Below are 16,892 nucleotides of genomic sequence, written 5' to 3'. Positions count from 1 at the left end.
ATGTGAGGTAGATTAACTAGACTGATTTAAGTAATATCCAACTAATTTCCAAGCAAACGGAATATCACATTTTTTTATGATCTCAAGAGCATTTTATATCTGGCTGGCATGTAATGAAAATGTTTTAGCACTCAATATGCCAGTTTTTCTGCTTTTAACAGATATACAACATGCATCTATTGCTATTTGAGTTGTATCTACAGACACACTTGTGATTTTAACTGAGGTTGCTAGTGCCAACAGAAGTGTTGTTCATCTTGTGATTAATAATAACTTGTAAAGGAAGGTGCAAAAATAGCCTGGCTTTAGAAGGAATGGTTACTTAAGCAGAACTTATTTTTAACATTGGGGGAAAATTGTTGTTGTTGTTTTTAATAAGCAAAATAAGCACACATTCCTTTGTTCTCATAGATACTGAATAAATTAGAGACAGAACGAGGGTTTGAAGAAGCCCGACAGCAACTCTTAAATATAAAAGGTTTAATGGATGAGAAGAAAAAATGCAAATGGGTTTAGGAATTTAATTGTATAATTGCTGCTGTTATGGAACCAAATTGAAAATATTGCCCAACCCAATTCACACAAAAGCAGCAATGGATGCCATCAGATTGGAACAGCCATCTCCAGATGTGTCAACAAAGTGGAGCCTGGACTGAGAAGTATACTTTCCTGCTGCTGGCAGCTGAAGCAATCTCTCTATGCAGATCTTCCCTCCTAGATTGACACAATCAAGTAATTTTGGTTGAATTTTTTGAATTAAAAACAAACTGAAATACAGATCTTATATAAACAAACTGGTTGTGTTATATAGTTCACAACTGTGTCTAATTTCTATGCTGTCACTGAGCAGCATAGTGCCTTAAGTGCCTTAAAAAACTTCTCTCTTGGTTTCAGATAAGCACAAATATATCCTGTTGTTATTCATATCTGAGAATCAAAATCATTAGAGAGCTTTCAGCTGCTATATGGTTTTATAACAAAGTGCAGAGTTTCAGTTTCCTCCAAATAGTTGCACATTGTGGCATAACTAAAAGTGATGTGTGACTGAAATGGAGGGGAAGATTTCCAGCACATTGATACAGAAACGTAATTCATCTCTTGTTAAAGTCGGTTTCTTATCCCGTTCATCCATTGAAGATGTCATGGACAAATCCATGTAAGTTTCTTGGCATAATAATGGAAGTGGTTTGCATTGGCCTCAGCTTCCCTGTCTTCTGAACGCAATTTACACTTTGAATTTTTTCCATCATTGTATCTGCACTTTTAAAAAATGGAGATGGAGGCCTTTCCTATCTGTATTTTCATTAGTATATACATGCATTGTAAATATAAGGGCAAAAGAAAAATTACAAAGAGGTTTTTTTAAAACAACTTAAGATTCATAAATGTAACATAATTTAATTGTTGATTATAAAGAAAATGTGGAGGAGGGCTCAGCTTCTGTGCTTTCCCTGCAGATGGAATACCAATTTTCTCAGCTATGTTTTATAGGGCCCTGCAGTGTCTGCATTTGAAGGCAAAACGATATTGTCTGCTACTCCTTCAGGAAGTTGTATCTTTTCCTGGGATTGGGGTGGTGCACCACAATTATAGCAGAATTCCAAGGAATGGATAGGTTTGATATAATGAGTGCTATGTACACACTCTAAAGTGTCTCCTTGCCTTCAAATATGAGTCACTGCTCAGCTCTAATATTTAGAGTTTCATTATTGCCTATCACATCCTGCTCAGAGTAATATTTGCAAGGAACACATCAGCAGATGTTTGCATCTACTGTATCATTTTAAAAAAAATTAAATAGAAAAATTTAAAAGTGCCTCAACAAATAGACATTATATCAGGTTCTGGTCCCAATACTTCTTGCTAGGAAAACCCTAATGACATTGGCACGCTTAACTAGCCATTATAGGCTGATGATTCTCTAGGACAGGGGTGCCCAAACTTGGCAACTTTAAGATTTGTGGATTTCAACTCCCAGAATTCCCAATCCAGCATGGTTAGCTTCTCCTGCAAAATACAAATAGATGTGTTCTAATTCAGAGGTCCCCAACCCCCGACCGAGTGCATGAAACTTTATTTGCACATGGGTGGGATTAGGTTGCATGTGTGAAACCATCCCCCCCCCCGCTGCTGCCGCTGCCAGTCTGTGAAACCAAAAAGGTTGGGGACACTGGTCTAATAGATAGGAAAATGGAGGGAAGAGCCATTCCCACACTGTTTCTTCTAAGGCAGCGGCTCCCAAACTTTTCTATACCCTGCACCCTTAGAATGTTTCTGATATATTCTCCTGCCCCTTACAAAAGTTCAAAATAACGAATTATGCATATACACTATCATTTTGAAACTTCTAAAGCCAAGTTTTCGCACCCCCTAGAACTGGGGTAGGCAACCTTGGCTCTTTTATGACTCGTGGCCTTCAACTCCCAGAATTCCTGAGCCAGCATGGCTGGCTCAGGAATTCTGGGAGTTGAAGGCCACGAGTCATAAAAGAGCCAAGGTTGCCTACCCCTGCCCTAGAATATTGTCTCGCACCTCCGGTTGGGAACCCCTGTTCTAAGGTGTAGACAGCCAGAGAAGAGACTTGTATATTTCTCATTGAATATATCTATGTAAAAACAAAAAGCAAAGCATTGAGGCCGATGTTGTTTTTTTCCCCTTCCTTCAGAAAATGTTTTACATCGTGTGGAAAATAGGTTTTACGAAATTAAAAGAATATTATGCACAATGTGTCATATTTATCAATAGGTGCTGAACATTTCTCCCCCCCAATAATTGCCTGTTAATTATTGGATGAGTAACATAGGAATGAACAAAGCATACAATTCAATGTTACATAGCACAGATGTCTCTGAAGGCGAGAGTAGCGCTTCCCAAACTAAATTGTATCAAAAAAGATACAGTGAATCTGTATGTTCCCACCCCCCACACAATTGAGTTCCTGAATTCAGTTTCATTTTGAAGACAGTTACTCTTATTCATCAGAGTCAGGAAGGAAAGGGGGTGATGGTGGTTCTAAACCAGCTTGAGTTAAATACTTGCACAACACTGAGAGATGTAAGTTGCTTTCAGAATATCTGCCAGTTATTGCCCAGGCACTAGTGCTACTCTTTTGAAGGGCAAAATGGTGATGGTGGTGCCTGTGAAAGAAAAAAATATATATGAAAAAGACCACTCAGGCTTCCTATTTGACAGGCATCAAGAGCTGGCTTGCTTTCAGTCTACTTTTAAGTCTACTCCAAAAAACAGAGCAGCAAGAAAGGTACTCGGAATGGGATTTCCAAAAAAATAGCCTTTTTAAAAATACCTAAACAGGATCTGCCCCCCCACCCCGGTTCTTTCTTCCTTTTCATCCTAATTAATTCTGTGTTGATTTCTGTTCAATTGTATTCTCTCTGTTCTTTTTCTCCCTAAACATCTATTCCTTCCTCAAATGTCATGGTGTTGTTTTAAATGTTCCATTTCCGCTGGAAGGGCACAGGAAAATGTGTATATATATTTATGTTTCTCTGCGTGAAAGTGGCTTGTGCATGCAGAAAGGATCAGTACTGTAAGTGAAGCACTTTATTTGATAAGTAATTCATTTTGAACAGTAGTTACTAAATTAATACATGCGGGACCAGGGATTGTACTTGTTTTTGGGGAAAACAATTTCCAATAAGCATATATATATGGAGGCATGGGGTGGGGTGCAGTGGGAAATGTCCAAGGCTGGTTTTAGCTGGAGTTTGTACACAGGATTTTAAAAAGTTCTTTGAAAGTTGCAATGTATTTATTGTATATTGCATTATTGAAAGGAACTACTGAAATAAAATATTTCTGACAATCTCTGGAAACAAGCCACATTTTAGCATTCCTACAGTAAATGTGTAAAACAATTTAAAATTATTTTAAATTTTATAGATGCATATAATTCCAATCTATTAGGCTTAAAGTTATTGTTTACAAGTATAAATGGAGTTTGAAAATATATTGCATGAATATGTAAAATGTTTCATTTCACATATATAAACTGTGATATTTATTTTTGTTTGATTTGAAACTTTAGTATATGTTCCAGTTTTTCAAGAAAATCAATGTGAAAACAAGTATAGCATTTTTAAATGGGCAGATAATTTAGAAATCTGTTTTTTACAGAAATCAGTTTTATTCCAGAATTATAATTTTCAAAAATGGAAAAATAAAAAATAAACTTCAAAATTTTAATCAATCAACCAGATAGTATTTATGTATTTATTGTCAATGCTTCAGCTCTAGTGAAAACACAAAGCAGCTAACAATTATTTTGAGAAAAAAACAGAAAGTTAACCCGTTAAATTTGTACTAAAATTGCATAAAATGAAGATTTGCAGAAGAACTTTGTTTGAAGAGAATAGAGACCAATTGAATTCTGAAGGAAATGTTGTATACAAACAGGAAAAGTCCTCTTCCATATGTGACATGTGAGCCTGACAGCAAAAAAGTCTTTCCAACAATTTAGCACCACACAAGGTTTGTAAGGAAAAAGTGATTCATCAGAAAGTCAGATCCTAAGCTGTTTAGGACATAAAAAATTAATACTACTATCAATTCTGCCTGGTACATCACAAATTTTTAGTTTCCTATATCTTGAATTATCTGCACGCCAAATTGCACAATTGCTTCATCTATTCACCTTTTCAAGGATAATTCTACAATGATGGGATCAAGGTGGGTAGCTCGTGACTGGACATAAGCGTCACGGTTTAATTGGGCAAATTCAGCCCTCACTTAGGAATCCAGTAATATCTGATGCTTGAGGAACATTCCAAACCATCTTTTGGGGGCGATTGTAAACCTATACAAATGCTCTGAGTCTGGTTTTATATTTCCAGTAGCATCAGTTATATGTTCAGCTTAATGTCCATCATTAAGCCTATTATAGATTTATTTATTTAATGTATGGTATACAACGTCAGGGAAAGCTATAAATGGTACACACAATGCAATCCTCATAGCCTAAATTGCTAGTTCATTCTGTTTGGCATTCGCATGTCTGTCCTTAGTGCACCGTAGGGGACGAACTAGCTTACACTAGCTGACTAGCAGTGCTCGGGTTACTGTCTCTTCCAGGCTCCTCTGAGGGTCTTGCCTTGCCTACCTAGTGTTGCATTTGCCTAGTGTCTGGTCAGGTCCAGTGCCAGCTTCCGTTCGCTGCACACACAAATACAGGTTTTTCCTACTAAAGTGGTATCCATTTATCTGCTCACAATATTTCATGCTTTCAAACTGCTGGGTGGTAGGGGCCAGGGGACTAGCGGTGGCTGGGCTCAAACCACCGGAGTGCAGACCATTTCTGCCCATTACTAGTTTCATATAAACAGAATGCCTAATTCTATATGTGCTGCAATGAATTCATTGGGTAAAATGCCAATTAGAACTTGTCCAAAATCATTATACAGCATACAAAATCTTCAGTTATATAGGAGTGATGTATCCCAATTAAAAAGAAGTCAACATGTGGGACTTGCTTTTTGCAATGTACTATCCCACATGGAGCTCCATCCCTTTGGAATATCCTTCAGAATAATTTCCTTCAGAAATTGGACTCCCCCCCCCCCCCGACACTCTTTCTTAAGGCCCTGAAGACTTGGTTTTGCCAGCGGTCTTGAGTGGGATGGGACCCATCAAATGGCTTATCTGACTGTATTTTGTCATGGAGGGGGTGGGTGGGGGTTGTTTATTATTTTTTTAATGTTTTTCCCTATATGGTGTTTTATTGTTTGTAAGCCACCTAGAGTCGCTGTGAGCAAGTAGGCAGCTATATAATTTCTCTAAATAAATAAAAATAGCTAACTCTGCAGGCCTTTAGGAAGGCAGTCAATACAGATAGCCCTAGACTTACGAGCATAATTGAGCCCAAAATGTCTGTTGCTAAGTGAGACAATTATGTGAGTTTTGCCCCATTTTATGACTTTGTCAGTTAATGAATCACTGCAATTGTTAAGTTAGTAACAGTTGTTAAGTGAATCTGCTTCCCTGTTGACTTTGTCAGAAGGTCACAAAAGGGGATCACATCCCCAGGACACTGCAACTATCATAAATGAGTCAGTTTCCAAGCATCTGAATTTTGATCACATGACCATGGGGATACTGTAATGGTCGTGTGAAAAATGGTCATAAATCATTTTTGCAGTGTCGTCATAACTTCGAATGGTCATTAAACGAATGGCTGTGAGTCAAGGACTACCTGTACATGGTTCTTTTCCAGACTTTGAATCAGAATGAGTGGAATCCCAGTTGGAGGAATTCTAATACATTTTGATCTGATTTCCATTTTATTGTTTTAGTTGCATTACTTTCCTTGTGGTTGCAGTTGATGCTTTTTTCTTTTATATGCTACCCAGTTGAGTGGCCATGAACATGTTATAAATAAATGCTATAAATAAATATATCTAAGACCATTACAGCTAGCTCAAGAAAAGTCAATGCTAGCAACACATGAAACTGCTCCTCCCACACTGTTTTCTTACCAAATTAGTCCATTGGGTAGAGCTGGAGAGATGAGTCCTAACTCTTCATTTAGTTAAGTTTCAGTGATATGTCAGTTCAAGAGCCATTCAGAATTGTTATTTAGCAGATGTTTCACTATCAACTAACTTTATAACTATTCTGATTAATTTACAGATTTAGTCACTTGAATACCTATGAACTGGCAGTGAAAATAGTCTTCACCTATATATCAATCCTAAAAAATAGTAAGATTAGCAGAATCACTTAAATTTGTTGGACAGTAATAATTCCATTCTGTCATCAAACCCTTGAAGAAATGGCAGAATATGAGATGCAGGTTGTTGTATTTTTTAACTCATGAGATGATTTATCTATTTAGCTTAAACTAAAACAAATTAATGAAATACTTTAGAAACGGTTGTGTTTCCTAGCCTAGCTTATGAGAAGTTAAGGAACTGCAGAATAAAAACAATCCACTAAACTTGAAATTATGCTTTTTATGGCTATTAAATAATTAAATAAAACAGAGAAGATAGATTTTACAAAAATATATTTAATTAGATTTGATTAGTTAACAAAACTTCGATCTGAAACAAACAGAAAAAAAATTCTTTGCATGAAGGCAAAGCAATATTCATATTCACTTAAAACGTGATTATTTTTCTTGATATTTCATAATATATTAAAGTGCAGATAGTAAAATATTTTTCAAAGGTAACATTGTGGATAAAATTCATATAAAGATAACAGAGCTTAAACAATATTGTTTTCAATTTTCTCAGTATTTTAAGATTACAAAAGTCCAGCTTTGTGAATAACAAAAAATTGAAACTTTATATAGCAACCTGAATACAGTAGAAAAGGGACTCTTTTCAGAGAATCAAACTATTAAAAATTTGAGAAAAGTATTATTAGCAAAATGTTACAGTGCAACATGATTCTTAGAGTTTAAAATTAGAAAGTTATTTTCCAAATATTTTAATTATATCTTTTTAAAAAAATATTAAAAATAATACAAATGATGTAAAACAGAGTTTTTATCTATTTCACGGCACTTGTAGATGAATTTTTGGCAAAAGACAAAAAGTGTTTAATGGTTTATTTGGCATCTCCAGATGACAGATCACATTGTTCTACAAATTTATTTCTGTCTGATTCAGTACTTATTTCCGACTGAGGTTGTTCAGCAGAAGCACCAAGTTCTCGTAATTGGTTTCTCTGTGTAGTCTCTAGTTCTTCCAAGCGTTTGCGAAGCAGTGAAAGTTCTCTTTGATGTTGCTCCTCCTTCATAAGAGGTAAAGAGATGGGGGAAGGAATGTAACACATTATTTAGCACTTTCATTTTTAAAGATATTATACAACTGTGGAAGAAACAGGCTACTAGTTCTGGCTTTCAATTTTATGTTCTGATTCTAAGATATTCAGTTATAAGCAAAAAACAAAACAAACACAATACTTTAATAGAATGGACACAATAAAGATGTTTATTATATTGATTTATAGGGACTTTCCTGCAGGCAAAGGAATTAGGAGACTATTACATAGCTTAACCAAAAGTTTCATTATAATTTCATTCTAAAGAAATTGTATAATTTTAACCAAAATCAATATAATTTAAAAAATGGTATTACTACTTTTCTGCATAATTAAGGTTAGGTTTTGTTTATCATATAACTTTTGGTTAAATACGGTAAAACATTTTGGAAATAGCAGAACCTGAACTGCAAAATAAATTGATGGCATGATTACAAATAAAATTCTCACTTCTCTTTAATACTACTATACTGTTTCATCAAACTTTATTACTGAAAACTATAAAAATATGAACTTTATTTTTTCAAAACACTGTTACCTACTCTGTCATATGGGAATATTACATACCTGAAGGAGAGGGAAGGGTAATTCTGGTCCAGGAAGCAAAGATGAAGATAGTAAGTTAGCTGGATTCAGTATTGGGATGTTGGGAAAAAGGATCAGTCTGCGGAATTCATTATGTCTCCGTTGCAGATCTTTTAGTCTTTTCTGAAGACGGAGGTGTTCTTCAAAAGGAATATTTTGCCTATAACACATACAGTATAAATAACTAACTAAATAAAAATTCTTTTCTTACTAATGTTTTCCTAGAAGCGCAGGGACCAGCCTTTTTTTTTTAAATCAACTAAGAGTTGACTCATTGGTTGTGATAGGAATTGTTACCCAAATCTGACACTGTGACCTAAAGTCACCCAGCCAGCTTTCATGCCTAAGGCAAGACTAAAACTCATAATAATATAATTATATCTCCTGGTTTATATTTTCTGGTTTCTACCCCGATACCCTAACCACAACATCAAGCAGCTCTCAAATAAATAATTAAATGCTCATGGACAAATCCAACACAAGATTTTAAAATTGAATGTTGCTTCCTTTACATATTCCCAGTAAAACAATCACTTCAAAGTATAACATTTTGCTATCCCCTATTGGTGATTCCCAAAATAAAAATATTTTGAGCCTGAAATGGGCTGGTTGAAGGCAAGTAGAAATGTTTCAAATTTGATATTGTTTTGTTAATCTCAAAATGCTTCCTGTAGAGCTTAAACTTCTTTATAAAGTTCCAAAAGATTGGAACAGCTTATTTTCAACTTGAAATGACTGTTTCCAATTGAAAATGGGGTCTTTTAGTTAGAGGCATTTTTTATATTTCTAAAACACTTTCTGATATAAAGTATGGTTTCATGGTAACAGTGCTGCTAGGAACAAAGCATATGTATATACATACAACTTTCTATGTTTTTTTCCAGAAATTCAAAAATGAATGTAATTAGCCTGATTAAGACAGCAAAGATTGCACCTAAAATGTTTTTAACAGCAACAATATGAAACATTATGGAATTCAGAATCAACATAAAGTTATACCTGTTTAACACTTGGTTTTCTGTTTCTAGTTCTTCTCTCTTGGCTTCTAAGAGCTCAATCTTGTTCAGTAATTTCTTTTGCTTGTTGTCATTAAGTGTCTTTCTCTGTAATTAATACAATATACACATTTATATTTTTTAAGGTTGACTTCCACATTTAAATATGTAACTCATTCATTGGAGTTGCAGACTGACCAAAAACTTCCCTAATCATAAACATTCATTAGAAGAAATAGTAATCAGTGAATCAACTCTTGTTCTTTTGAAAGTAACTCATATGAAAAAGGCCACATTAGCACAATTAAAATTAACATCATGTGTTATTATCTGGTTATGTTTATATTAACTCACATATTATGGCTTCTCAGCTTTACAAAACTTAAAAGAAACTTTGGTAATAGATATAGTCATGTCATTATGTTATTTACAGGTCTTTTAGTTATACTATGGCACAAAACTTTGATTCAACTAAGGCAGAAGACCTTTCAGAATTATGCAAGTATGAGACATGCCTTTTTCTGAACAACCGATGCTCGATACAATTTCTCTTTTGTTACTTTATACTTGTCTTCTATCTCTGTGATGTGCTGAGTAAGTTTATGTTTTTCTTCTAGCCACTTTACCTGTTTATCTTCCAAATTCCTAAAAAAGAAACAAACAGTGGTTATTTTATAAATCAATTCTATTTCTTCACGGAAGTGAATATTATAAATCCACAGATACGACTTCAATCCTTGTTTGCTACCTGAAAATATTAAGAATTACAAAATATGCCCAGGAATTCCAGACAATCCTTTCTTATTATTCTACAAAATAAACACGGAGCAAAAAGACAATCTGTGAAGGGTTTTTATGCTGAGAAACTGAATTTCTTATGCTTCAGAAAACTTTAAGAATTTGCTTCAGTAAAACTTTAAACATTCCTTTAAACTATAATAAACTGTATCCAGCTATAGAGAAAGGTCTTTGTGAAACCCTTCCCATAAATGTTGCTTTCAAGTAGGATTTAAACAGCACATCTTGAGAGGAATCCCTGTCTTTTTGAAAACCATCTTTCTCCCTGAAATCCAGCACACACACCCCTCTAGGTTTCCAGAAAGCCTTGAATTGCTGGCTTTCCCCATAAATATAAGGTTGCAGGGAGCCAGGAATTCAACAAAGGTGACTGTTGATATGTGGGAGTAATATGCAGGAAGTTCTTGGTTTTTGTTTTGGTTGTATTTGGTGTATTTATTACGAAGCTAGCACAACACGGTCCATGGTACAAAGGATTGGGCAAAAGGTACATATATCTTTTAAATAAATACAGAAATATTCATCCAGGTCTTTGCTATCACCCTACTACCTATTTTTATTAAGATTGTGTATATCTTTTGAAAAAGATATAGTACTCCATAATATATATGAAACCATATATTATCAAATTTTTAACCTTTTTTCGGGCGTAGGCAGATGCTTCATAAGCTGCTTTTTGGATGACTTTTCAAGAATATTATCCACGTGGAATAAAGCACTCACTGTGCTACAAAAAATACTGTAAAAGTCTGGAAATAATGGGCCACTTACATTAAAAACATTATGTAAAATGCTATCATAACTCTTTGACATAGAATATAAATATTGTTATAAGACCAATCTTGGTGGCAAGAATTTAAAGGCAGATTTTAAGATATTGGGATCTCAAATTCCCTCCTTCAGAAGCAAACCATTTGTATAGCCCTTCTTCACTCAGCCACCATACAATAGGACCAAAAGAAGAGGAACTGCTACAATTACAAGAGTGGCATGAAGTATGAAGCAAATATCAGAGAATTGTGCTTGAGGGCTGCCCAAAATCAGGCAATAGAACTAACAGTAAACGTAAAATCTTCAGAATCTTAATTGAGGCAATCTATTCTTCACAGAGATATGCAGTGACATGGGGGGGGGAAGCTTCTTCAAATATTGTAGTTCCATTTATCTGAAATAATTACATCTAGACTGCATGCACAGAATAAGAGGCATTAAGAGAAAAGTTAGGTGTTTAAAGTTTTCAGGTGCATTTAAAAATACAAAATATAAAACTACAGAAATCCTTATGAGTCTAATTTCTCAAGTGGGTTTAAGAAGCCATCAACTGTGAATATACCGCTATATATAAAACAAATTGTTTGAAGCAGTGGTCCTCAACCTTTTTGGCACCAGAGACCAGTGTCTTGGAAGACAATTTTTCCAAGAACCGGTGGATGGGTGGAGGGTATGGTTTCACATGCAACCTAGATCCCACACATGCACAAATGAAACTTTACTTGCTTATCCACCATTTACCTTCAGCTGTGCAGCCTAATTCCTAACTGGTCACAGACCGCTACCAGTTCGTGGCCTAGGGGTTGGGGATCCACAGTTTAAAGAACTGTGAGCATTTAAAAATTCAATTTCTTTATTTTTCCCAGAAACCATTTGTCAATTAACATGCCCATAATAAATACTTAAGCAAACCATTGTCTTAAAACTGATGACAAAAGATTAAGTAAGTCTTATCTTCTAAACACTCAGTAATTCACAACTGAATACGATTAAAATGGCACAACTGAAAAACTAAACATATTTTGTAAAAGCAATATATATATATAAGCAACCATAATCTCAACAGTAAGAAAAGTCAAGAACAGTTTGTCCACTTAATTCCATGTATCAGCTTTAGGTTATATGCCTATTCATTTGCTTACAACTGATTATTGTTTGAGGAGTTAGATGTTTGGGGAAGGAAGGACAACAGCTGAGAGTGAGAACCCCCAAGGTAAGGGCATTTTTGCAAAATTCTCCTAGCATGGAACAGCCAAATTTCATAGAGATTAAACTATGCTTTTTTTTTTGTGGACAAAGACCTGGAATATGTATGTTTGGTTTGTGCATGCATCTGGAATATACAGTAAATGTTCTAGGAATAGGAGACTACAGGGAAAAAGCAAAGCCATTGGCCTTGTATATTGGTGGCTTATGGAAGCTGGAGGAGAGTTATGTTATGGCCTCCTCAGGGCTAATTTGGAGGAGGAGGAGGAAGAGTTGGAACTGAGACCGTCTGACATGGAAGGCATGCCAGGGGCTGAGGACAATGCAGTACCGGGCCCTTCAGGCATTGGGGGAGTTAGTCTTTGCCAGGAACAATTGTTTGTTTGTTTGTTTTTTTATAGAGATTTTATTGGTTTTCTTTTGCATACATATGTTAATTTTTCCAATCAACAAGCTGTCTGGGGTTAGCTATGCTAATACGTATTCGATTCCTAATCCTTCATTCTTTCCCCCCAGCTTTGACTTATGCCTTTTGCCTTGCTTCGAGGACTGCTTTTTGTCCAGTTTTGAGGATTGTTCTTGTCTTGCCTTAGCCCTGAAAACTTTACCTTCAGAACTGCTTTTGCCTTGGATCCCATCTTGCTTTGAGGACTGCTGTTTGTCTTGCCCTAGGTTTGTAGACTGCTTTTGCCCTTTATTTTCAGAACTGCCTTTGTTTTGTACCTTGAGGATTGCCATTTATCTTATGCTTGGACTTTGCCTTGTGGATTTGCCGGGTAATCTATGGGCTTTTGTTTGGGGGACTGAGACTGCAGCCTTATTGCAGGGGTCCCCAACCCCCAGTCCGTGGACCAGTACCCGGCCGCAGCATGCCAGCAACTGGTCCGCACAAAAAAGCAAAGCCCCATCCGTGGGATGCAGGTAGCACACAAAACCACACACCCTCCAGTCCACAGAAAAACCTCTCTCCACGGAACTGGTCCCTGGTGCCCAAAATGTTGGGGAGCTCTGCCTTACTGGTCAGTGGAGGGCTGTTTGTTTAACCCTTCTCAAGAGAAATAAAGAACTTGTCTTGCCTTGCCCACCTGGGTCATAACAAGCCATAACTATGGGCAAGTAATGTGCTGAAATCAGTGGGCAGGCTGACAAACAGGCCAATCTGAGGAAGAAGGAACACAGGAGCAGTGCACATCAACTTTGCACTATTGTCCCATCAAGAACCACTTAGAATTTGTTTCTGAAGAAAGCTAGACTAAAATGTTCTGAATTTCAATTTGGCTGACCCTAAATGGTTAAATAATTTTGATATTTTAGGTCCACCATTTAAGAAGAGTTCTGGTCTGCCAGAAGCCCAGGTAGCAAAAGCCCAAAGGATCTTAGTTTCACTGACAAAAGTTCAAGTCCAAGAGTATTGATATGTATTCTTCAGTGTTGGGATGCTACATCATTGAGAAAAAAATAATCATAGCCAAAAATAGAATATAGATAAATATGACCTTTGCTTGTCTCCAGTCATACACAGATATTAGAACTACAGCAAAATAAGAAAGCACTGGATTTAAAAATTTGGACTAGACAAACACTAATGAGACAAAGTTAGAAAAAAACCACTTCAAACAGCTAGGCTCCACAAAGATGATTTTGAACTTAACTTCCAATAATTTAAGGTCTTTGTGCATTAATATTATTTGGATTTGTTTAAATGTTAGACTGGTGGAACACTTCTCTGCACAATTTGGGCAGCTTTCCTAGAAGCAGAAAAAACACTATCCTAAAATGTAAAACATGGAACCTACTCAATCATATTCCTATTTATATGTTAACAATGTGTCTTTGATTTCTCAACAAAGGCCATAATTTTATGATATGTCCAAATGTTTTACCACACCATATTCTACCAGGATTCCCAGTTGTCTTCTGAGCTTTATGGGACTCCTGGAAAGACCACTTTTTTTGCATAAAGCAGAATGTTTCTGTGCAACAATCCTCTGGGTGTATGTGTAAAATGTATGTTGAAATGACTTATTGTGATATTTATTTTTAAAAAATTAAACAGAAGTGAAACAAGGATACAGATTTGCTTAATCTTTTATGGGCTGGGAAAATGATTGATAACTCCATATTCTAAATCTCTCAGAGAAAATTCTGTTATAGATAGATGAACCTATACCAGATGCCTAGGACAATTTACTCTTCAAGTCATCCAATTTTTGGTTGCAATAAATGCAATACTAGCATTGCATTAAGAGTAAAATCATACTTCTCTGAATCTGCCTGAGCTCTTTCTGCTTGACTTCGTGCGTTCCGACATTCATGTTTTAATATCTCCAGCATTTCTTTGAGTTTCTGATTGGAATCCAGTAAATCATTCTCTGACTGTGAAAGGGAAGCCACTCGAAGCTGTAGATCATGCAATTGCTGCAATGGAAATATCTTATGAAGTAATCAATTTTATTTATCAAATTCTAGAGAAGGAATAAGCATGGTTTCTATGATCCCCAATGTACCCACTAACACACAAAAATTTGCTATTTTGAAATATGTACTTTATCTCAAAAAGGTGTTTGGGGGGATTCAACTGAACACACATTAACATATGAGAGAAATATCTGTTTGATCAGAGATTCTGAACAATTAACATTAAATGAATAGTTCAATGTTAAAAATTTACACTGCTTCATAAGGGTAATCTATTAGATATAAAAAAATTCTCATGAAGAAACTACAGATAGTCCTCGACTTACAATCACAATTGAGTCCAACTTTTTTGTTGCTAAGTGAGACAGTTAATTTTGCCCCATTTTACAATCTTTCTTGCCACAATAGTTAAGTGAGTCACTGCAATTGTTAAATGAGTAACACAGTTGTTAAGGGAATGCGGCTTTCCCCATTGGCTTTGCTTGACAGAAGGTCGCAAAAGAGGATCACGTAATCCCAGCACACTGCAACTGTCATAAATATGAGTCAGTTGTCAAGCATCTGAATTTTGATCACATGACTACGGGGTTGCTGCAATGGTAATAATGTGAAAAATGGTCAAAAGTAACTTTTTTGCCTCACACATTTCTAATTATGTAAAGTCAGTTGAAAGCTCGCAACCAGAGCAAGAGAATGAGAAAGCAAATAGGAACAAGAGAATTAGTGTTGAGGGAAGCAAAAATGGGGAATTTAGTAGAGAAGATGGTGGGAGGAGAAACCTGACTTCCTTCCTTCAGAAACCAATATCAAAAACAGAAACAATATGGAGCATTCCCTATACATAGTTGCATAATTTAGGAGTCCTCATACGATTCATGGCTTCTGCTAAAAAAGCAGGTGGTAGATATATTCAGAGAGGGCTTTGCACAGATTTGTGTTGTGTGCCAGTTGTTTTGCTGTAAAATCCCACACCATCTGATCCAGCAGTCTTATAATGTTCTTATAATGGCCAAAAACTGCATAAGAAAACCTAGCAGTCTCCCAGCAAAGTGCTCTAGATCAGGGGTCCCCAACCCCCCCGGTCCGTGGACTGGTACCGGTCTGTGGCATGCCAGCAACCAGTCCGCACAAATAAGCAAAGCCCCATCCGTGGGATGCAGGCAGCACACAAAACCACGCACTTTCCGGTCCGTGGAAAAACCTTTCTCCACAGAACCAGTCCCTGGTGCCCAAAAGGTTGGGAACCTCTGCTCTAGATGGGTCTTCCCTTGAAGAATATTTGGAAGTTTAAACTGGTTCAAAATGAGGCAATGCACGCATTTTGTGGTGCTCCAAACCTCACCCGTGCAACACCATAGCTGCATGAGATACACTGGCTTCAAATATATTTCAGATGCAATTTAACGTGTGCTTGTTATCTTTAAAGCTCTGCTCGTGACATCAAAAAAGTGGCACAGCAACTTTTAAACTAGTCTCTGAGGGAAAGCTGACAAATGATGGCACCAACCAGATCAAAAAGGTGTAGATGTTTCAGAAAATCAAATCATTGTTTAAACTTGTATGCTGTCCATCTCTTAACAGTCAAAGAAATTATAGTAATAAAAAACATGCCAAGTGCAATGAAATAAGGGATAATACAAGAAATAAGGCCAATATTGGAAGTGGTTAATGGAAATACATGGTAATTATGTTAAAAAAAGGTTGTAAGAAGGGCTCATTCCAATGCTAGAAACCTCCAAGCCAAGATACAGAATTAGAGATTACAAATGACATTCGTGACTACAGCTTTATAAGAAGAACAAGTTAAAGGTGCATTAAGGGAGCTGCTGGTGTTTATAATAAAGAGGTATAAGATAATATATACTAGATTCGCTTTTCGGAGTGAGCTGGGCAGAATATAAATTTAATGAATAAATAAATAAATACACTGCAATACCAAATTTCTCATGTATGGACATGTAAAAAAAATGAAAATGAAAACTCTAAATGGTGTCATTCTTCCTAATTCCAAATACTATGAGCAAATAAAATACAGATTCTTGTATATTATTCAGATGATTTTTGGAGTGATTTGTATCCAGGAAGCCTTTTTTTCTATTTTTGAAATGGAAGATGGCAATCAAAACAGAAAAAAAAAACCAAAATATGAAATAAAATAAAACTATCACGTGAACTGCTACAAATTATAATAGATGAAAGAAGGTTAAACTAACTTCTTACCTGCTTTAGATTTGCATTTTCACTTTTCTCTTTTTCTAGTTCCTCAGAAGCAGTAACTCGTTCTTGAACCTTTACCCTACAAGTCAATACAAAGCAGAGCTACAAAATATTTCCTTA

At 35.9% G+C, this 16,892-nt stretch overlaps 2 protein-coding genes across 2 annotated transcripts in view; one reads left to right on the top strand and one right to left on the bottom strand.

Annotated features, from left to right (window-relative positions):
• The window catches only part of PLXNC1 (plexin C1), a 57,799-nt gene extending 57,283 nt beyond the window's left edge, over positions 1-516 (top strand). The window contains exon 32 of the mRNA XM_029283478.1: positions 412-516. Within this exon, the coding sequence (XP_029139311.1) occupies positions 412-516 (105 nt within the window). The remainder of the gene's footprint in view (positions 1-411) is intronic.
• Positions 517-7,063: 6,547 nt separating this feature from the next.
• CEP83 (centrosomal protein 83) overlaps positions 7,064-16,892 on the bottom strand; it is a 29,349-nt gene continuing 19,520 nt past the window's right edge. The window contains exons 10-15 of the mRNA XM_015812802.2: positions 16,776-16,851; positions 14,398-14,555; positions 9,878-10,007; positions 9,367-9,470; positions 8,350-8,527; positions 7,064-7,752 (exon numbers count right to left, since the gene is read on the bottom strand). Of these exons, the coding sequence (XP_015668288.1) occupies positions 7,567-7,752; positions 8,350-8,527; positions 9,367-9,470; positions 9,878-10,007; positions 14,398-14,555; positions 16,776-16,851 (832 nt within the window). The 3' untranslated portion in view covers positions 7,064-7,566. The remainder of the gene's footprint in view (positions 7,753-8,349; positions 8,528-9,366; positions 9,471-9,877; positions 10,008-14,397; positions 14,556-16,775; positions 16,852-16,892) is intronic.

Source organism: Protobothrops mucrosquamatus, unplaced genomic scaffold, assembly GCF_001527695.2.
Source record: "Protobothrops mucrosquamatus isolate PMUCROS unplaced genomic scaffold, P.Mucros_1.0 scaffold_65, whole genome shotgun sequence".
NCBI classification, from domain to species: Eukaryota; Metazoa; Chordata; class Lepidosauria; order Squamata; family Viperidae; genus Protobothrops; species Protobothrops mucrosquamatus.
This window is presented reverse-complemented; position numbering and strand designations above follow the sequence as displayed.